A 22,450-nucleotide genomic window follows, 5' to 3' on the forward strand; every position below is an offset into this window, starting at 1 on the left:
TATTTGGCACCTTTGTAGAAATTGATTTCATACATCAAGAAACTGTGTGTTTAATAGCCTCTCCACTCATCTCTTCCCAAATATGGCTGAAAACGCTTTACGCAACTGCACGCGCAGAGCGTTACAAAACCTCGGGGGAAACGTGTGTAAATGTACCCAACAGGAAGAACTCTGGTTCCAGAATAGTTTCAAACATCAAGCTGCAAGTGTCTTAAAGAAGCTCCCTATACCACAGGGTAGATATTTCCTTGTTGAGATGGCCACAAACCACCAACTCTAAAATAGGCCCAGCCTCACCGTAGCCGTGGTGCACGTGACGGATGAGAATATGCCAAACACCACCCCTGCACAGAAGTATGTTACTATAGTAGAACCTATCATCATGGTACAGAAAGCATAAAGATTTGAGTCATCAATGTAGGTACAAAATGAGGAAAACGTCCTGTTTATGTCTTTCTAACCGGGATCACTTCAGTGCTCAGTCTTAATCTAATTTAGGTTTCCTCCTAGACCTTTCTAAGGTCCTTCAACGTGTTTGAATCTTGTTTATTTATTTTTGCAGTCATTTCGGGAAGATTTGGGACACATTTAGCTACATGGACATGTTTGGCCTCAGAGTGTTGTGTTGATAAACTGTATTCCAGTTTTCAAGTAAACCTCAGTGCAACTCTTTGAGGCAGCTTCAGTTTATTCATAGCCATGAAGAATTACAATCATGACAGGGGAGGTGGAACCGAAACATCAACCAAGACTGTAATAACACTTACTAGTATGTAGTGTTCCTATAGGGTGAAAAAAAAAAATCATACGTTACATATGTGTGTGTATTTGTGTGCACACTTGTAAAGTTTGAAGCCGTAATTGAAATATTTGTGTGTGCGACTGATGTGCAACTGGGTGGCAGGATGGTGGTCCCTCCCTGACTGGTTAACCCGAACAGGAAGAGCAGACCCCCTATTAGCGGCGCCAAATCAGAGGGATCGCCAAGGCCGCCAGGGAGAGGAAGGAGAGAAGTCAAATTTAAAAAAAAAAAGAATTAAAAAAAAGAAAAGGAGGCTGCTAAGGTTGAAAATATAACTCATTGATACGCGTGACATTCCTCGAATATAACTTTTGATGCACGGTTGCGTATCAGATTAATTAAACTCGACCAGACAGGTGTCCTTGCCTGCGTGCCAATACTCAACAGCTCAGAGTGTGTGTGCTAGTGAGAGTGCATGTCAGGGCTCTCGGAGGGCTCATGGGGCGAAGAGTATCTGAGCGAAGCGGCTCTCTGTGGCGAAACCCTCTCTCCCTCTCTCTCTCCACCTCTCTAATTACGTCGACCGAGTCGGCTCTGCCCTTACCCACAATCTGTGGAGGCATGAAATAAATACATGCTCTCCAACAATAAACAAGTGCCTTTTCAAACGACGGCACCTCCTCATGCTCGCCCCCATGCCGTCTCACCGGCCTCTCATAAGGCTTTTTACTTGGAGCACGTAGGCCCCATACTGTATGGAGAGGGTGTACAGTTAGAGGGCTGCGAGCCCATTAAGCTACATCCAGTCGGATCTCGTGATTAGATCAAGCATCAGAGGCCATCATAGCGAGAACCTCCAATGTGTGCTAAATGAGGTAAACCTTTTTTTAAATCAGGTTTCAATTGAAAGTGTTAGCAGTGCACACCTTCACTTAAATCTGAGAAGATATCCATTTTCCCTATTTTAATGACATGCAAGCAATCAAAAAAGGACACTATCAATATATTTAGGACTGTTCTTTGACGGTCATTTGACAAAACATCAGAGACCAAAATTTCCTGAATTTATCTCAAATGAATTTCACCACCCAGCCTCCTTTGTAAACAAGTTTTGTTTATCATAGTATATTCAAGGCGTTCTGTTATTGCATTATTTATAGATTTTGGAAGGCATTACACAATCATTTTCTCAGCTTAACCTATACTTGAACAATCTGTGGAGTGCTGTTTTTAGTTTTCTGCATCTTGAACTCTCACACTTGCATGCACTCCACATGCATTCACAAGGTGGCATTACTTTAGTAACTCTCAATTCAAATTGTCATGTGGGATAATGGTTGCTTTTCCCCAGACATTTTCCCATCCATAGTGTGAGTCACGTCTCTTATCTCCCACTGGTCTGGGAGCTTGCATTGTCCCGAATGAATCTTTCATGCCGGTGTCTCCTATTGGTAATGACAGCGTTACCAGATTACCCACACATCAGCCAGGCCAGCTTTAATTTACAGCTCCTGGGTTTCGAGTATCAGGAATGACTTGAGAGGAATAACTAGGTTCCTGGAGTTCACAAATTATCACATATTTCAGTGCAAACCTTTCAAGTACAACACCGCCACCTAGTGGAAGGCAGGAAAATAACACAGTACATACCAAGAAAATAACTGCATTACTCAGACATTTCTTCCCCAGTTAGTGCCATTATGTAGGGACTCAGAAATAGGTGGTTGAAATACATTTATTAAATATAAAAGACTCTTTTTTGCAGTGCAGTAAAGATAATACAAAATATTTGGAAGATTAACAGGATTGCAGTGCTCTGGTTATCAACGTGGATACCATAATTAAAAATGCCTTTTCCTGAAAAAGTTTTGAACAAGGAAGAAATATGAAGATACCATTGAGATTAAAATTAAACCCGGGAAATTTGTATGTCTATTTCTGTGATGTACATATGCTATGGTAACATTCAATGCGTTTTATTATTCTGCAAAATAAAATGAAGTCAAAAGAGAAACGAGCAAGTTTAACAACGAGTCATAAGGTTTGGTGTCCAATTCCTTTTTCACACGTTTTAGCCACAAGGCGGAAAAATACTACGAGAAAAGCAGAAGTGCAGCATGTGACCGTGTTTGCACATAATGGCTCTTAATAATGCTTTTCTAAAAGCCAAAAACAAACAGAAAGGGGGACTTACCAAAACAATAAAAGACCAGTAAGTGAAAAGCTGTATTCAGCTCCTAAGTTGTGTTGTAAAAACTAAATGAAAAAAAAGAAAGTCAGCAGAAATAAGGAAATAAATACTCTCACTATGTTGTGCATAGTTTACTAGTGAATGTAGTGTGGACCTAAACCAGGTGTTGTTGTTGCCTAGTGTTAAAACGTATTAAAAAACAAAGCTGTTTTTAGAGCAGCCATCACACAAAGCATTCTTTGGTTCACTGAAATACTGAAATGGCGGCCCTCCGGTTAAAAACACTGCTTTTTAAGATTAAAAAGTTCTGTGAGTGGATAATGTTACACATGTGGCCATGAATGTTGTGTGCACATGGCTGAACATGATTTTTAGTAAGGCACAGTCCTGTAGTACGAACTTGTTCATCGATGATGTTTCCATGTCAGAGGCATTAAGTGCGCGTGTATCTCTGACACAGAGTTGGCATTCTCCTTTTTGCATAGCCATAAAGCAGGTCGGATCTTTACATTATTTCTTTCATGCCGTACAAATGTGGCTAAGAAGGACAATGAGTCCTCCATAACTTGTCACGTCAACTGAACAGGCATGCAGTGTGTCTATTCAATCTTTCAACAAAAGGGGCAGCTAATAGATAAAGTGAAATACATACCTAGTCTATGCATTAATACTTTCAATTTGAAATCCTCTTGACATCTGTGTAAGTTCTTATGTCCATTCACTCATTAATGATCATTTAAGCAAAGCTACAAAGTACAGTAGGAAGGCATCGCTGTGGGTCTGTGTAGCCTATTGGTTAAAATAACCTCATTTACTTAGGGGAGGTACTAAAATGTCATGTAGGCTGTTGGCAAGTCTTTGGTCTGGCCAATGCGTTAATATTGAAGGACCAACAAGTGGGAAACGGACTGAACCACAGACTGTTGAGCAGTTGTGTGCGGGGATTAACCTTAATTGTTAGAAAATCAGGTTCACGGACTGCAAGTTGAAGTATTGGTCGAGTTACTGTAGTTTGAATATAGGAAAGAACACTGATTTGTGATGGAATTTCTAAAGAAGGAAGGTCCACAGGAACATCACTGAAGAACCTGAAAAATCCATCCAGTCCTCTCATTACTGCGGGACATGACAGAGCCGATACTTTTTCCCCCATAATGAACCAAGCAGTTCCTCCTTATGTTGCACATCCGTGAGGTTAGGTCGTGTCCCCTAAAGCTGAAACAGGCCACCATGTGCCATTGAAGGCTGCGAATGTGAAGGTTTTCATTCAAATAAATACAAATCTTCACGTTCCCAATCCTTTGTAGCACATGTGTGACTATCCCTGCCTTAGAGAATGAGTGCTGGCTCTGATCCTTTCACTAGTCCAGTCCATTCTGCAACAGTAAATGTAAAATAGCTCAGAGAACATGGTCCAGTAAGTACCGGCTCCTTTGGCACACTTTGCATCCCAGTTTCCTGCACACTACTGGGGCAGAGCGTAAATTGAGTTCAGGGCTGCCAGGGCTTCCTGTCCTTGCTTTTCTGATCAGGAATGTGTTTGTAGCGGCATTTGTCCCCAAAGTGGCAGCCGGTGGTTCTCCAGAAGTAACATTCGTCTTCATTCACTGGGCCACGTCTTCGTGGTCTTGAAAGAGAGGAAGATAACATTTAAAACTGCATTACTGTTGTCTGATTTTAGTGACAGAGAGTTCCTAAAGTGGGGCTGAGTTGCTTCTCACCCAGCAGCTGCCCCTGCCTGCTGTGTGACAGGGAGACAGGTCTTCAGAGGGATAGGAAGGACCCTCTGCGTGCGACGGTCAGGATAGCGCACCACTAAACGCGTGTTTTCAATACAATGACCCTGTGATAGGAAGCATAGACTCAACTAAGTCCATTGGAATAGTCTTCAAAAACAGACAGAGAATTGAAAGAGGGGGGGCAAATGAGTACTCACATTTAGTTTCTCCATGGCACGAGCAGCCATGTTGGCGTTCTTGAAGTTGACAAAGGCACAGAATCTTTCATGCAGAACACGGACACTCTCGATCTCTCCGAACCTAAAATGCAAAGCACACAACTTGAACCACCTTGGTTAAATATAATATACACACAAGTGTTTGCTGAAATGCCTTTCTAGTTATTGAGTTAGGAATAGGACGTTGTGTTTAAATAGACCCAAGTCAAGTTATGAATTAGGTGAGTTAGTATTGTGATGGACTAGAGTCTTACATTTTAAAGATGTCCCATAGGTGTTTCTCAGTTAACTCAGTGGTCACATTTCCCACCCAAAGCGATGGGCAAGGGCTTCTGTAGAAAGAGAAAGAATGTGACTAAAAGCAATAAAGTCACAGCTCAAATAGTTCATTTTGTTGAAACCCATCTGACCTTTGGCTTTGATTGGACAAACAAATTGCTACCTACCCTGGTTGCCCAACTGATGGATCGAGGCTCCCAGCTGCAGAACAAAAACAGCTTCATCAGCCGAGGAAAAAAGGCTGCAGGATTTTAACGTACAGCGGCTAGCCTATTACCGCTTACATTCCTCTTTGTGCTACAGAGAGAAAGTGCTGGCCCTTTTTAATATGTACATGTGAGCTCACCCCTGGCAGCATCAGAACAAGATGCCAGAACAGCCTGCACAGTTGAATATTTCTCCAGCAGTAGGACACTCTGCACTTCTTCAAAACCAAGCTCCTAAGAAAAGAATAGAAAAAAAGTAATGACCAGTCGTGAAAATAAAATAAAAGGAACTACATTGTATTGTTAAGTTTAGAGGAAACTCTGGTTATTTTAATTTACAGCTACCAAACCTACAGGAAACACCTTGTCTCTCCCTCTCAGGGTGTATTTACCATTAACTGCAGAACTTTGCAGTTGAAGAGGTCATTGACAGCCTCCTCACAGTCAGTGTCAAATTTTAGCACCTGCGCCATGGCCTTCTCTGCCTCACTGTACCGCTACAACGCACATAAAGACCCACAAAAATGAGTTAGTAAAGGGTCATTTTATCGAATAAGTGTCAGGCAATTCAGTGGATATTTATTTGATTATATTCTTAAAACCAACCTTCATGCCCATGAGAGCACTACCCCTGCGAAAGTGTCCTTTGGGCCAATCTGGAGCCAGCTGAATGGAGCGTTCAGCATCTACCAGGGCCTGAGGATACTGCTCCAAACAGTAATAGCAATAGGAACGATTCCCAAAGAACCTACAGGAAGTAGTTTAATGCAATGAGAATACCTTAGATGTATGCACTTCCTTTGTAATAAAATAGTCATGACGTACCTGTAATCCTTTGGATCACATTTGATAGCTTCTGTAAACATACTGGCGGCATGTGCGTACTGCCCCTCTTGCACCAGCTTTATGCCCTTTTCTGCGAGAAAGAAAAAAGTGCTTGTAAATAATTCTCTGGTGAGTTGGCAGCCTGAGGGCTCAACTAACCATGCTGCGTGCTGACATGCTTGCACAAAGAAAAATGTGAAATCAATAATTTTCCCTCAGGATTTGGTTCTTTGTCAATGAATAACTTATTAAAAAGACTAGTTTTGTGCCCCGATTATGCAAAGACCAATTCTTACCTGTCAGTGATGCGCTTTTCTTGGTCATGGTGTCGGTTCCATTTGTCTGTAAAGAAATAATATTATTTTTATCGGGTCATAGTGTAGTGCTCAAGTGATTAGATTTTCATTTTCAAATCAGATGCATAGAAGTTGCATAAATACTATGAACTGCTAACAAAAGTCCATTAAGTACATTTTAAACAGCAAAAACAGCTTTTAGATTTGCGTTTTGGTTTTATGCATCTTCTTTGTTTTGGCAATAATATACAGTACTAATAGCCTGCCATGTATTCTAATAACTAAGCTTCATTCCGCAGCTGAGGTACACAGTGTACACACACACAAACAACTGTGAAGGCTTTCATGGTCCACAGTCCACTTATCCACACATCAGACTTTGGAACTGTCAGAGAAACACATCAATGCCAGAAGAGGTCTCGCTCTAACTTCTCATCGCATATTATCTCTTGGCATTCATTCACCTCTCTCCTGGCCTCGTTCTCCTTGTTTTCTTTGGACTTCCGACTTGATCCTTTGGGTTTGATATGGCTAGCAGCGTTCGCAAAGAAGGCACTGCTCACATCCCACTCTGGCTCCTGTGGGACACAGAAAGTTTTGCCATCCAGGCCTACAAGCATCCAGGCTTTTATATCAAACACATACTACCCCAACTGATTTACTAGAGACAAGGGAATTAGTAGTGATATGTAATACTGTGGCGCTTGGCTAGAGTTAAAACCAGCATACTGAGTCTTGAGCATCAATGGTTTCTAACTACAAATTATAGAAGCAGAGACTTCATGCATGCATTGTACTCTAGTATACTTCCTCTACCTCTTCAGTGGATCTAGTTTGGGGTTTCTGATGTCCTTTGATTCCTGCAGAAGCCATGACTGGAGAGGTGACGTGGTTGTAAGAGGCAGCTGACCTTGCCTCTTTTTGCACTCCTTGTTTCTCCTCTTCGGCTCCAACTTCTGCTTCTGACTCGCTATCATCCAGTTCAGACTCTCCACACCCATCCTCGTCTTCATCATCCTAATGTGTAGGACCATATACATTACCAGTTATTCACAGTAAAGGCAAATGTAGAGTGCATTCTCAGAAGGAATAATGTGATTATTACCCGTTCGGCACTCTCATTTTCCTTAACCTGCTCCTGCTTCTTTCGTTTTCGACGCCGCTGTAACAGATACAATGCTCAACACATCAGAAAACGCATGACTTTAACCTTCATGGAAAGCGTGATAGACTTAACTTCCTACAAAAATACAGCAAGTAGGATTTTATGGTATCGGGATTTGCGTGCTCACCTTCCTCTTGGCTTTGCGTCTCTCTGCCCTTCGTCTGACCTTCTCCCCTTCACTCAGATCCTCCTCTCCATTTAATGCATCCTGAACAAACAAACATAATTGAACATTGTACCTTCACACTTGCAGCCCTAACACTGCCCTGTCAGTCTGACACAACTTGTTTACCTGTGACAACGTGGCATCATCACTCGGGTCAAGGTTTGCGGCACCACAGTCCATCTGCTCCTCCTGCTGCTGGACTGGGGGGCCTGATGGGAAACACACAGCATACCATCTGTTAGTAAGCAGATTATGCGGTTCTCATTTTTGAGAAACCAGAATCAAGTAAATATATATATTCTTCTTAAAATGATGCAAGGTACAGCATATTAACTGCACATCATGCTCTATTAGCTAGTTAGGCGCAGCGAAGCAGCCATCAGTGCTACACATGCTTTAATAATAGTGAAAGCTTTGCAATAATGTTGTGCTGTCCTGATTAAAGCAACTGTATATTTCATACATATGCACATCTACAAGCAGCATGAACTGTGTAGGTGTCCTCAACTGACAACTAGTACAAATTGGTCATCTGGATCGCAAACATGTGTCCTCCTTCCTCAATCACATTCAAGTCTAACCACAATAACCTTTGGTAACAAAAGGAATCACTCTTAATGACAATGAGTGGTGAGGTAATGTAAGATCCAGGAACTGTACACATAAAACAAGAACGCACACGAGTTGTTGTTTCGTTTTTGGTCTTTTTAGAGAGAGAGAGAGAGAGAGAGAGAGAGAGAGAGAGAGAGAGAGAGAGAGAGAGAGAGAGAGAGAGAGAATAAAAGAGAGAGAGAGAGAGAGAGAGAGAGAGAGAGAGAGAGAGAGAGAGAGAGAGAGAGAGAGAGAGAGAGAGAGAATGAAAGAAAGAGAGAGAAAGAAAGAAAGAAAGAAAGAAAGAGATGTTTTCTCAAACTTTTCCACTGCAACATGCCCAAAGTGCAGGCACAGGAAACATGGTATATTTTCTCGGAAACTTGGTTTAAAAACAAATGACGAACAACACTGCCTTAAATGCTGAACGTGTGTGAATGTTCGTGTGTGCTTTATGGGCGTAGATCAGATCAAACCAGAACCCATGAGCTGATGTTGGCCTAATGACAGCAGACGACTCTAAAGACAAGAGGAAGCAAAACACTGCAGGATTCTATGTGGTGTCAGATTTCCATTTGCTTAGTAGTGACAAAGTCATTCTTGGTCTGTGACTCATGTTATGAGTCGGGGCTTGGGACGCATTGATGGTCGTGATTGCAACTGTCCTACTGCTCAATACCACATATTACAGCATACTACATTTTATGACGGAAAAGAAAACAAGCAGCCAGTGGACTTCCTCATTCTCTGTGATTCTGTTGTGTTATAGATAACATTTTAAACAGTGCCAATAACTGCAAAACAAAAGACTGTCTGAACCAAGTCTCATTAGCTTCAGTAAAGCGTGTGTCCACCATTTCATTAGCTGAATCAGGCTTTTTGTTAAATCCTCAATATAATGGAACATCCTCCTGGCAAATACATGATCCAAGATCAGTGGACAAATACAACAAGAGGGTCTCTGTTCTTCCTCTTCAAGGAGATTGCTTAAATTATTGTTGGGTTGAAATGTGAGCTCTTTTCAACAGGAATGTAAAATAACAGTATCATTATGGACTGGCACTTTAACCTGGAGATCAGTACTACCAAGAGAGAAGACAGATAAAGAGAACATGACTGTATCAGTAAAACACTCCTTACTAATTCACAAGTCTGCTCTATTTAAGTGGTTTTAAAGTGATGAAAGACATACATTTACACAACACTGAGATAGTAACCAATCATCAACCTCTCTACAAGGAAGTGGATGGATCTTTACAAAGTTAACATGGACAGCTCGAGACTTAACAGCCCTTCGTCTCAAAGAACCACCAAAAGATACCCTTAAGTCACAGTGAAGCAGACGATATAACAATCTGAATAATGTGGCATCTGAAGACTTAGATCCAGATCGACATGTCAAAGGATGCTGAGCCGCCACTGGCGTGGTTTTAACAGTGAGCCAGTGGACTAGCGTGCTACACACTACTACACAACTTTAATAGGAACAAAGTGTGGGCACATGCCATACTTACAGATACAACGTGACGCTAAAATAACTACGGCACACGTATCAGTGCGCTACAGGGCTGCTGTGAGGCATCGTTATCAGACCAACTTGCACCGGGGAATGCGCTTTTGTCGGTCTGTTTGTACATTAGTTTGAGCCTTTGGGGCACTTCTCCTTCTAAACAGCATACTTATACTCGTAAGTTACGCCGTTACCGTCGGCGTGAATGTAATAGTCTGTTGAAGTGGCTTTTGGATACATTGTTACAAAAACGGTATGGCACAGACTGCGCAAACTTGGAAGTGGTGCAAGCAAGGGTGTAGCTGGCAAGAGGGGAACTTTCATTGTTCGACCGATAACTTAGTTTGAACTCCAACGACATCGAAAACCGCAAAACACCATCAGAAATAAACTGCTCAAACAAACCGCGTTAGATCAAATCCACGATTTGATTGTCACACGCGCCTCATCATCGCAGACGGCATCAATTTAACTTGTGGTTGAGTTTAGAAAGTTTCGAGAAAAAAAAAAGTGGGACGTTTCTTACCGCTCCCGAGTCCCAACAGCCTGCATATATCTCTGGTGAATTTCATGAGTGCAACCATCCAGCATTATCGTGTCAAATGTCTCACACAAAAAAGGATTTAGACAAATGTTTAGGTCAGTGTTAACACGTTTGTAACATTGGTGAAATCGATACAGAATCTGCGGGAATCTTTGGTGGTTTAGTCCACTTCCTGAGCGTCAAACGCCGACGCTGGGTCCACCCTGAGCAGCGGCGTCTTAAAGGCGCAGTGCACCGTTATCGATCAGGTGAGCGGTGCAGATTATAGGAATGACATTTATATCCGCCTCCCATGATTAAGACGTATTATAAATTCGGTAAATATAAAAATCGGATAATTTATTTTGACATGAAGTGTATTGTTAATAAAGACTATGGTATTAGATATGTACAACTATCTGTACCACTCTGTGATACTGGGATATATATATTTTTTTAAAGATTTATTTTTTATTAAACTTTTTTGTCAAACTAAGATAACACAAAACTACTATAAACACAACCAGGCCAACAATGAATCGAATTGTTTACGGTCCTCCAGAGTCAAAGGAGAAACAAGTTTGATATTGATATAATTACATTTAATAAAGAATGTAATTATAATAATTATATTTTATCAAATTAAACAGTCACCATTAATTTAATTGTTGTTTCATGTGGAGAATGTCTTTTTACAGAGGGAAATGTTGACAAAAAAGTACAGGTGTACATAATAAAGTTAATAATTGCTGGTTTGAATTTAGATTTAAGGTCCCGACGCCTACTGGGACACTTAAATATAACACGTATTGTTAATCTTATTAATAGCACATATGTTGTCCGAGCATGACAAAACAATGTTAGTTCTAGTATCCTACATACAACACACCAATAAGTATATTGTACATACATTTAAAGAAAATTAAAGACGTAATCTTGAATTAATTTTAATTTATTTATAAAAAAGTTGTTGAAAGTTCCATTGTATTTAATCAAGATAAGTGTCAGTTATTCTCAAAATGCATTTGTCACCATTCATTTTGTGCTGGCCATAGTGATTTTCTACTGACTCAATTAATAAGTGGCTCAGTGCAGCAGCATTGCACGTGTTTAAAAACAGGAGTGATTCACTGGTGAATTTTTCTAAAGAACGACCTATAAAGAGGATAAAACCCTCTTTCATTCAACGCTTGAGTGAGTTCCTTTCTTCTTTTCAGAATCCCTTAAAAACATAGCATGATGGAGCTGATCTGATTGATAGTTGGATACATATGTATCAGATCAGTCAAATTCACACAAAGACAAAAGAGAGGTATGAGCGGAACAGACACTGATGCCGTCTTGTGTTTCAGTGGCGTTTCAAGTCAGCCATGACAATTAACGCTGCATTCCAGCCGGGAGAACCCATCACACCACCACCTAAAAAAAACAATGAACATAAAATAGACACGGTTAAGTCAAGGATTAGTCTCGTTCAGTGTGGGGAAATCAGAACCACTTTACTCAGCAACCTGACATCATTAAGTGACTTATTTTCTTCATCATCAGCAGTGAGGATTGTACTTATACTACAATTTACACACAACAAACAGTCATATTTGCAATTCAATATTTAGTTAATGTTTCAGCATTACAAACAAACCTGGATGAGAGCCACTGCCACACAGGTAGAGCCCTTTTATTGGTGTTCGGTAGTCTGAGAGAGAAGGCAGAGGTCGTGCTAGGTAGAGCTGGTCCAGCGACATTGATCCATGGAAGATATTCTGTAAAGATGACATCAAAATATTTAATTTTCTTTTTTGTTTTTTTGATATGATGTATTACGTCATTAAATTAGTAAAGTTGTCTGGCATTCGTTGAATGACAGCCTCATAAAGTCATGCGCAATAAACAGTGAGTCTGTGTCACTTCACACAACAGATGTGAACTTTGATTCTGACTCGTGGGTTGTGGTAAAACTGCCTGTAACCATTAACTGCTTATACAACATGTCTGTCACAGAGTGGTTTGTGAATGACAGAACATTGCAGAGTATGCAAACTACTTTCTCATCTAGTGGAGCAGTAGATCAACATTAAAATTGTTGCTCAGTTTTAAAACGTCTACAGTGTGCATGTACCCCTCCAGTGAGCCCAAAGATCCTCTCCAGGTCAGGTGGAGCCAGGATGTCTCTGCCCAAAACCGACTTTTTAAACCCTGGAGCGTATTTCTCCACCCAGTCAAATGCTGAAGAGACAGATGAATACAGGTTTTCATTGAAACAGGTTAATCAAGATCAACTTCAAACACTGTTTATTCATTTTGGAAGTTCAACATTTGAATGTGGATGTTTCTTGAAACAAGTTATATGGTGTAAACACATTCCTATATCTGCAATCATATAATAATAAATGACATTTATCAGCTTGAAGCACAGCATGTGCGAGCTCCTATATTATTTTGTGTTTCAAACCATTGTCTGCATAGTCCTCCCTGTCCTGGTCTGTCCACTCCCTGCCCTCTATGTGGTAGGGGGTGTATTGGGTAAACAGTGACACAACGTGGCAGCCAGTGGGAGCCAGAGTAGGATCCAACACAGAGGGGATGGTCATTTCCAGCATGGGTCTAAAGACACAGACAGCATGACGAGACAAGATGATGGGTGATGTGTTCATAGAAAATCAGCATAAAAGGATGTTTTCAAAGATATACTGTGCCAGCTAGACCTTGTGTTTAGGGGACAGAAACCTATTCATTCAATGGAAAGTGGTATCTACCAGATGAGGATATGTGAACATCCTAACCCAGTCTGTTGTTGAGTCATGTAGAAAAGAGAAAATATCTATTGCAAGGCTCATAATGGTATAGCTTGAAGATGTTTACACTGTAAAGGGGATCTTTGTCTCCAGGGGTATCTCTTGCATGTAATCAGCTGGCCAGCGGGATGATTTGGTTGCTAAAGAGCGTCATGTGTTTAAGTGTTGACTCAGAGTGTGAAGATGCATGTACCTTGTTGAGGGACGTCCGTTCATGGCCTCTTTGTATGCAGTCTCCAGTAGCTCTACGCTTTCACAGTTGAGATGAATGGAGCACTGATGGTGGGGTCCTGGTTTATCATCTGGTGTGGGAGCTGCTAGGAAATTTGGTAGCTTGTCCACTGCCACTATAACAATAATAAAACTGCATTATATAAATTAGATTATGTGTCGTTTTTATGTACATTTATATATCTTTAAAGTGTGTGCTTCAAGTTACAATGTCTCTGTTTCGTTCTCTCGCGTTATAGCAAAAAGCAGTAATTGCAGAACTGTATTTGGATCTCACTTTCCAGAGATCCAAACAGTGTGTGTCACTTGTGATTTATCACAAGAATGCTGCCTCTGACACCTATTTTAGAATACTGAAAATGCAAAGGCTTTCATATATGGGTCATGGCCTCAATTACCATTATGTTACCCCATACAGCGACAGATAATGACTTTATAGACATTTATTTAAATGAAGATTTTCTAGATTATTATTATTAAGTTCCATCTTACTCGGTATTTCAATTACACTCTGACTCTCAGTGCAAGGAATATGTTGCGCCTAACACTGCTAAATTCCATCACCATGAAGCTAAGACTGTTAAAATAAATTCCCTAAAACAAGTATACTATCATTAAGTCTATGTAAAGGATCAGTAGGGAGTAAATACTTCCTTGGTAATAAAGCCCTCCAGATCAGGCACTACTATAATTAACAAGCTACAAGCTACAAATGGCACCACACAGGAAGCAAAAATAAATCCACACATCTTGTTAGTTGTGTGTGTTTTACACTGTTTTATAATAAGCAAATCTTTTTTAACTTGTGTTTAGAGTACTAAGACCTGAGTCAGTGCCCAAATCTTTCACTGTAATAAGAGAGCGACAGCACGCAACAGTGGAAAGACTCAGAGCAGATCCCTCCCGGTTCACTACATGTGTTTTGCCTAATTGTCAAGTCTACCTTACAACTTCCCTCTGATTGTCAGTGTGTAGAGCACACCAGTAGCTTGAGTTGACTTTAATTAAAGAATACAGTGTTTCATTTAAACGTCATAAACATATGGCTGGAGAAGTAAGATAGTGAGCATCTATGTGTTATCTTCTTTTAAAGAGCAACTGCACACGCAAACATATTTTAAAGGCCGTAAACTAAATCACGTCAGCACAATATCTTGAAAGGCCAATTCTGAGTAAACCATTTGAGGCTAATCTACACCAATAAATAATAAAAACCTATGTTGAAGAAAATCCTTTAAGTCCAGCTCAGAAGTGGCTGTGGAGTTTAAGAGAAGAGTTAGAAAGATGAGCTGTGTGCATGCTGAAGACAAAAATGTGCGTGTGTTTAACCGTGAGTTAGTTTAATAAAAATTGCAAAACAAAGTTGGACGTGTTTGTGTGCAGTTTATTTTAAGGATGCAAAACCTGCTGTGTTCCCTGCAGAGTTATTTGCCGTGTTCCCTGCTGTGTTTCGGTGTAGCGCCCTGGAACATGTTATTTCTCCCGTCTTGCTGATTTAATTCCACTGTATCCATTTCTAATAATTTGCTTTAAATGTGTGTTGAAGTGACTTCATATTTTATCATTCAAATTTTTAAAAGGTAGGGAAGAAGGTGACCAGACATAATGTAATACAAGTGGTAACAAAAGGCATGAAGGGGGCATTTGTATTCGGACCTGCAGGAAGGACACACAGTAGGCATTAGAAGTCAAGGGGTCAACACAGTCGCATCAGTAGCTGGACATAGCACCCGCGCGCCATTTAGTTAGAAGATTTGCACTGCCCAAAATGTGTATATCACCTAACGCCCCACTTTTTTTGTGTTTTCCTAATTTTTGCAATGGGTGGACATAGGCACAAACTTAGGAGCGAAGCAACACTTAAAATTATGTTCTTTTTAAGGCTTACTATGACAGTAAACATCACCATTCTCCGAGGCCACTTTAAAGAGAAAAGGGTCTTTTTGCAGCAGCAGCAAACAGAACAGCGACTAGCCAATGAAACGTTTGCATTAGCTGAATTAGCAAGATAGAAACAGAATATATTTACCATTGATCTTGGTCACAGGTGAGGTGTAGTCTATCTGATCGACAGCTTTGATGAACTCTGGAGACAGGGCAGCCTACAATAAAAACAGGAAACCGGAGTAAATGATATTGTCTGGTGCCATGGTCACAGCTGGTGTGTATTTCCCGATATTACCTGAGGTGTGAGGTTCTTGAAGGTAACGTATGGGGTAGCATTTGATAAAACAACTTTACTGTGGATCTCTGTGCCATCCTTTAACACCACTCCCTTGGCAGCACCATCCGAACCAACCAGAACCCGTCCTACATCCTGCGGATGCACATTGTATATGCATGAAGACCAAAATACAGATGCAACAAGTAATTTCCACAAAACAAACAATCAGTATGATTATTCAAAACCATATTACCTTCTCAGTGAAAATGTCAACGCCATAGGATCGAGCAGAGTTTGCAATAGCCTGAGACACGCCTCCCATGCCTCCCTCCACATAACCCCACGACCCTTTCTCCTTCTCCAACTCTCCCATCACATGGTGCAAGAGCACATATCTGCAGTGCAAGGTCGGTGTTTAATTCAATGCAGTCAAACCTGTAATTATGTATGTTTGTGTGTCAGAGGACGACTAAAATATGTCTCACCCACTACCAGGATTACTTGGACTGGTCATAGCTCCTATCACAGCATCAGTAGCCAGTGTTGCTCTCAGTGGCTCCGACTCAAACCAACGATTGAGGATCTATGAAGCAAAGGACACGTTAGTCACGATGCAGTCGACTGAAAAGAGAAATGAATACCAAAGTCAGTGTATGCTGTGACGCACCTTCATTATTGGTGCAGTTATAATCTCATAAAATTCTGGAACGTTTCTTCCCAGTTTCAAACCTTTAAAAGCATAACATTATGACTCGATTACTAAAAAACAGAATGAGTACACAGTGAAGAATGTATTGTTCTGGCATCAAAATATCAAGGTTTTTAGCTCAGGCCTGCATCCACCAACGCACCACATTTGACAAGAGGCATCAGTGTTTTAGCGGCAGCCAGCCTCTTCATGGGTGATCCAGAGGTAACACCTGGGATGTCTACAGGAGGAGCATCCAGAAGAGGGTGAATAGCTCCTGCTAGCTTCTCAAGGTATGCATTGAAATCTGGGAAAGCCTTAACACATGTAAAAGAATGGGTAAAGAATGTTTTAAGTTACTGTAAATGCTCAAATACATTTGCATTGAAGTCTAATGCAGAAACATGCAAATTACACTCAACCATGGCTGTCATAATGCTTGAAGCACCTTTGCGTCCTTCTTTGAGAACTTGCCGATCTCCACCAGATTCATGGCCAGATCTGAGCCCAGGGTGAGAGACCTTGGCGGGGCGCCATTTACCCCCTCCTCCAGCATGGGGGTGAAAGCATGGGGATCCCTCATATACACCTTCAGCCCATGTTTCTGAAGACATATGCACACAAAAATGAAATGCAGCAAAGAATATCAACCAAATGATGTATTTTTTTCCACAAAATTAGCTCAATTCCTAGATTTCAGATGTTTCTATGTTTACCTTGAGCTCTAAATCAGTGTATATATGCGGCCTTAATAAACTGAGCAAATACGAACACCTGGAGAAGTGGAAACCTGGACACAAAAGAGTATGTTATTCTAACAATGACACAATAAAGGTGCATTTATTTTAAACGTGACTTGAGAACACAGTATAAACTAGTTTATGTTAAAAAAAATTACAAAACAGTATAACCCCTGCTGTATCCAAAAGTTAAACCTGCTCCACAACATGAAAAGCAATGCTGAGTTTCCAGTGAGGATCGACCATTGAGATACAAGGATAGCAAATAGTTATATTTAGGTGAATCGACCCCTAAAGACTTGGGCGGAGCCAGGGATGTACCGGGGAAGATTTCTTCTGAAACTGCTGCTCCCCCCAGAACATGTCTGCGCTCCAGCACCGCTGTCTTCAGTCCTCCCTTCTGGAGATAGGCAGCCTACACATACATGCACGCACACACACACACACACATGCACACGCACGTCACCTTTACCCTGTTGCTGAACCATATAATGTATTACAGCAGAGTATAGGTGGTGTGAAAACAAACGCATTAACTTACTGCCACCATTCCATTGTGTCCTGCAATACAAAATAAAACGTGTCAGAAAGTTTTCCAGAAAATGTAATTACCCATGAGAAATTATTTCAAATTGTAAAACAATCACTTTTGCAAACTTCGCCGAAACTTTGCATCAATGTTGCAACGCTGCATGCAATTGCACATGTACACTGTAGCGCAGCAGCTGTGTTTTCTGCCTTCATATTGCGACCATTTCACAGATCTCACCTCCACCGATGACGAGTGCATCATACTGGGGTTTTAAAGCGGTGTGACTGTATCTGCATCTCGCCACTGTCCCCACGACAGTCACAACCCTCGGTGCTTGACCAGTCCACATCGCTGCAGCTGAGGAAATACTTTGAGACGATGTTTTTCGGTTCGTTATGAACTAGGTATTACGGTAAGAGAGCGAAGGAACTGACTTCAAAATACTGGAACGGTGAACGTGAGGTGTACACCCCAATGTCCCCCAGGACTCAAACCTTGAACCCTCAGTGACTTGTCGACGTCCCCTGTTAAGGTGGAGTGAAGCCTTGAAATGGTGTGAATAGAAATGGAACAGCGCTTTGCTGCAACATATCATGTTACCTTGATAACGTCCTTTTAATTGTAATCTTAAATTAGAGAGACCTTAGCTCATGAATGAGATTTTAAAGCACTTTTATTCTAAAATGATACATAAGAAGTTCCTGATATACTCTGAGGTGGTTTGTTATCGATCCCAAGTGAAACTAGTCCTTAAGTGGAACCTTGAAGCAGCTGAATCTTATAAGGTCTAATGTCTTTCTGAAGTCATATTGGTCTTTGGAAATGTATTATTTTTTAATATAATTGAGCAAATATTCACACAATAGTAACTGCATTTCCCCCTAAAATACAGTTTGCGTTCGGTAATTGCTATTCATCTTAAATTACCATTAATTCAATGGAAATTGTTATTATTCATGATTTTTGCTGTATTTCTTTGTTTTTATTTTATTTTTTTATTTTTTTTATCAATGTGTCTATTATTGACAGACTTGTTGAATACATGTGACGTCCTATCACCGTTCACCAGAGCGTTGCTCTTATTTTGAAGTCAGTTCTTACAAGCTTTTACCGTAATGCCTGGAACATAACGCAACATGGTGCTGGCTTGAATGTACTTCGTCGTGGAGGCTGGCTTGTTTTCTACTGAACTTGCGTTACGTATATCCGGGGTTTCAATTGAGATCAAGACCGCGAACGCTCGTTAAAGTGGCCGGACTTCATGTACTTGGGGCGGATGGGAAGTCGACGAGTTGTAGTCACGAGTTGTTATTAGGATCTAGATTGAGTGTAGTCCACACGTGGAGTTGATATGCGACTGAACTGACCATTTGAAAGCAGAAATGTGTTTTTGTTTTTTTTAGCTGATAGGATTAGACATCAGGGAGTAAGACAAGACAGTATGACTTAGACCCAATTTAAATCTAGACGTGCCCACTCACCTTCATCCGTTCATCCTTAACCTTTGTATTGTTCAAATACCAGAGGAACCGTTATATATATATCTATATATATATATAGAGAGATATATATAGATATATATAGATATAGATATATATATAGATATAGATATATATATATAACTATATATATACATATATATATACACATATATATAGTTATATATATATATATATATATATATATATATATATATATATATATATATATATATATATATATATATTCTGATGGCATAAAGTATGAGTAGACTAATTTATTTAACATTTATTTGTTAAGATATGAATATACAAATAACATTCAAATCTGTCATCGTCCTGCTGTCCACTTGGGGGCATAGTTGTTCTATTAAATTCAGCTCGAGCTTCTTTATGGTTAAAAGTTGCATCATTAACTTTCAGTGATGATATAACAGATTTCAGTAAATGCGGATTTACTAATTCCCCATTACATTTCATAATACGTATGTGTGTGTGTGTGTGTGTGTGTGTGTGTGTGTGTGTGTGTGTGTGTTGTGTGTGTGTGTGTGTGTGTGTGTGTGTGTGTGTGTGTGTGTGTGTGTGTGTGTGTGTGTGTGTGTGTGTGTGTGTGTAGTGTAAAATATGTCTGAAGACATGGGCAATAAATGTATGAACAAATACCTCAATACTTCAATGACTGTAATAACTTCCAGACTTTCTTATCTTAATATTTTTAGATCTTAGGGATGTAAAACATATCTAATATGAGCAGTCAGAATGCAATGGCACCAACATATTTGCATTTGACTTTGATGAGAAGGTGTTTGTTAACAATATACGTATATCAAAATATATGAACAAATTATAATAATCAAAAGGTGCCATTTGAGATTGTTTGGGGTGGGGCTCAAATCATCTCACAGTAAGGGCCCGCCTTAAGAGTTTTAAGATGAGCTCTTAACCTAGAATGGTTTCTTAGTGCTGCTTTTGAAGATGTCATATTGGCCTAGTGGTTCACTTACCATGCATTAATAAGATAAGAGGCCATAAATCATCTGAGCAGCAGGCCAGTGAGTATAAAGAGAAGGATATTGACTATTGGGGTCTAAGGAAAGAAGGTATTAATTGGTACAAAAATGACCAAACACAGCAAAACAGAATTCAGTTATCGTCTCATCTCGTCTATATAATGTGAATTTTTGACTATGTTTTGCTTAGACAGTGTAAAATAATTCCTGAGGTCTGTATAGATTGTGCACTCTATTGGCAGAGGGAATGAAATGAGGTGTTATGTTGATCTAGAGTTTCCTGCTAGACCTAACAGGCCTTTCCCTTGGTGTATTAGAGTAGCATTAGTTTCAGGGAAGAGAAATTATCCTGATACGCTGTCTGCTTGGTTTTCCTTTAAGGAACGTCTGCGGACAACAGCCAATCAACCATAACTAGATCAGAAGCAGGAGATTTTGTTCTTGTAAGCAGAAATTAACACTTCATTCCCCTTTGTCGGCAGAAATTCAACACTACAGCCCTCCAAGGCTCTCCCAGGCAATAAAGGAGAAAATTCAATTATGTTATAACAGTGCCGCACCAAAACACAATTACCTAATTTTCTGAAGAAAAAAAATATCTTTCTCCTTCAGACAGAGAGGTTCACTGGTTTAGATGTTAGCCTGGAGCTTTCAGCAAATAGCTACAGATCATAAAAGGGGGAGAGAAAAAAAATGGTGTGTGTCATCCTCCACTGATGACATATTCTGTCTGTTTAGCGTATACCCATGATAAGACAAACATAGTCAAGAGGATCTGACCCTGATGAAGGCCACAAGCCAAAATGCGTTGAACTTACAATAAAGTTGATATAAACTACAAGTGTTGCTGGAGTTTTGACCTCTTTAGACTTTTTCCCTTCTCTGTGCACCATTGAAGTACAGAAGATAAAGTTGTGCCTTGAATATCTCACTCTGTTTAGTCAAAAGGTAGTATCCATTTACTCAGAGGGAAAACAGAATAATACAGAACGACACTGTACATACTTTGAAGAATTGATTGGGTCATATTTCCTGAAGAAAAAGTTCCATTAGAAATAAGAAACAATTATTTTAGTTGCAATGTGCTTGTGAGAATAATGTGTCCATGTGTAATAATACTTCTGTAGTCTCAATGGAAATAATCTATTTGAAGGTCAGCAGCACTGAAAAAAAGACTGAGTTCATTCATGTTTGTCGTCCATATTTTTTATTGTGATATGAAGAAATGCTTGTCTAATAATGTATTGTGAAGACTCTGTTGAAACAATTAGTCTATTAATCTCTTCAAGTGAAAGTTAACCGGCAACAATTTTAAAAATTCATAAAATGTTGAAGTCATACATGAAGCAAAATATTACATACATTGCTGGTTCATTAGTGATGGGCATATTTCTTAATTTCTAAACCCTTAATAATCACAAACATTGTGACAGGTAAAATAATAATGAAAGTAATTGTAAGGATGCAGCCCGATCCAAACCAGATCATAATATTTTATTGAGTAAGATTTTCAAGTCAAGTGCTAAATAAGTTAAATAAGTTAATCTACTCATATGTTATGTCATCAGAATATCATACACACACACACACACACACACACACACACACACACACACACACACACACACACACATTAGAGAGAGAGATAGAGAGAGAGAGAGAGAGAGAGAGAGAGAGAGAGAGAGAGAGAGAGAGAGAGAGAGAGAGAGAGAGAGAGAGAGAGAGAGAGAGAGAGAGAGAGAGAGAGAGAATAAATAGAATTAGACTGGAATAGCTCAATAACTGGAATAGTTATGTTCCTTCTCCTGAACAAATTATTAGAATATAAAAGGAAGCAGAAAAAAATGCACATTTGAAGTTTTGTTGTGCCAAATAAAATAGGCAAACCAGTTATTGTAGTGATTTTGCCTATAGCACATTCATCAGTCAAAGAATTACACAGTGTATATCAAACAGTTGTCTGTGGTCACTCACAGTTCTTAACAGTAAGTCACACATGCTGATGCAAGTCACATTTCTCTTGTGCATGTATTACAGTGTGGGTTTCTTTGAGGCTCCATTATGTGAACACAAATGTAAGTTTCAGCGGTATGTAACAACGGCTTTCGTTCACATCACTGTAAATTAGACTATAAAGGCCGCACTAAGGTGCTGCTCAAGTGTAAACTAATGCAACTGCAGGCTTGAAGAATGACCTGCACTGACCTACAGGAGTGATAGCTTCCACAGATGTACTCGACGCGTACCCCCATGTCACCTTCCACACGACAGGGTTCAGTCGTGAGTGACAGGTCTTTCGTCCAATAGCGGAAGTAAGACCGCGCCATAGTGGCCAATCAGAGATCATTTCCTCATCGCGGC

At 40.0% G+C, this 22,450-nt stretch overlaps 2 protein-coding genes across 2 annotated transcripts; both read right to left on the reverse strand.

Annotated features, from left to right (window-relative positions):
- Positions 1 to 2,471: 2,471 nt before the first annotated feature.
- On the reverse strand, positions 2,472 to 10,645 carry zgc:123010 (uncharacterized protein LOC641500 homolog). The gene is made up of 16 exons (XM_068568116.1): positions 10,455 to 10,645; positions 7,954 to 8,036; positions 7,789 to 7,869; positions 7,602 to 7,658; positions 7,313 to 7,513; positions 6,961 to 7,074; positions 6,497 to 6,542; positions 6,201 to 6,291; positions 5,982 to 6,123; positions 5,768 to 5,872; positions 5,516 to 5,609; positions 5,337 to 5,370; positions 5,145 to 5,222; positions 4,870 to 4,972; positions 4,655 to 4,776; positions 2,472 to 4,560 (listed from the first exon to the last, which is right to left on the reverse strand). Exons 1-16 carry the CDS (start codon positions 10,510 to 10,512, stop codon positions 4,425 to 4,427), a joined length of 1,545 nt encoding a protein of 514 aa, XP_068424217.1. The 5' UTR covers positions 10,513 to 10,645; the 3' UTR covers positions 2,472 to 4,424.
- A 789-nt stretch (positions 10,646 to 11,434) lies between these two features.
- On the reverse strand, positions 11,435 to 17,950 carry pyroxd2 (pyridine nucleotide-disulphide oxidoreductase domain 2). Its single transcript, XM_068567991.1, has 16 exons — positions 17,839 to 17,950; positions 17,611 to 17,630; positions 17,391 to 17,484; positions 17,046 to 17,119; positions 16,778 to 16,933; positions 16,493 to 16,646; positions 16,309 to 16,370; positions 16,127 to 16,224; positions 15,895 to 16,036; positions 15,660 to 15,794; positions 15,507 to 15,579; positions 13,440 to 13,593; positions 12,904 to 13,055; positions 12,571 to 12,677; positions 12,094 to 12,214; positions 11,435 to 11,870 (listed from the first exon to the last, which is right to left on the reverse strand). Exons 1-16 carry the CDS (start codon positions 17,948 to 17,950, stop codon positions 11,800 to 11,802), a joined length of 1,725 nt encoding a protein of 574 aa, XP_068424092.1. The 3' UTR covers positions 11,435 to 11,799.
- Positions 17,951 to 22,450: the final 4,500 nt, after the last annotated feature.

The sequence above is a fragment of the Clinocottus analis genome, unplaced genomic scaffold, assembly GCF_023055335.1.
Source record: "Clinocottus analis isolate CAN_PGR_092001 unplaced genomic scaffold, fCliAna1.0.p SCAF_8, whole genome shotgun sequence".
Taxonomy (NCBI): Eukaryota; Metazoa; Chordata; class Actinopteri; order Perciformes; family Cottidae; genus Clinocottus; species Clinocottus analis.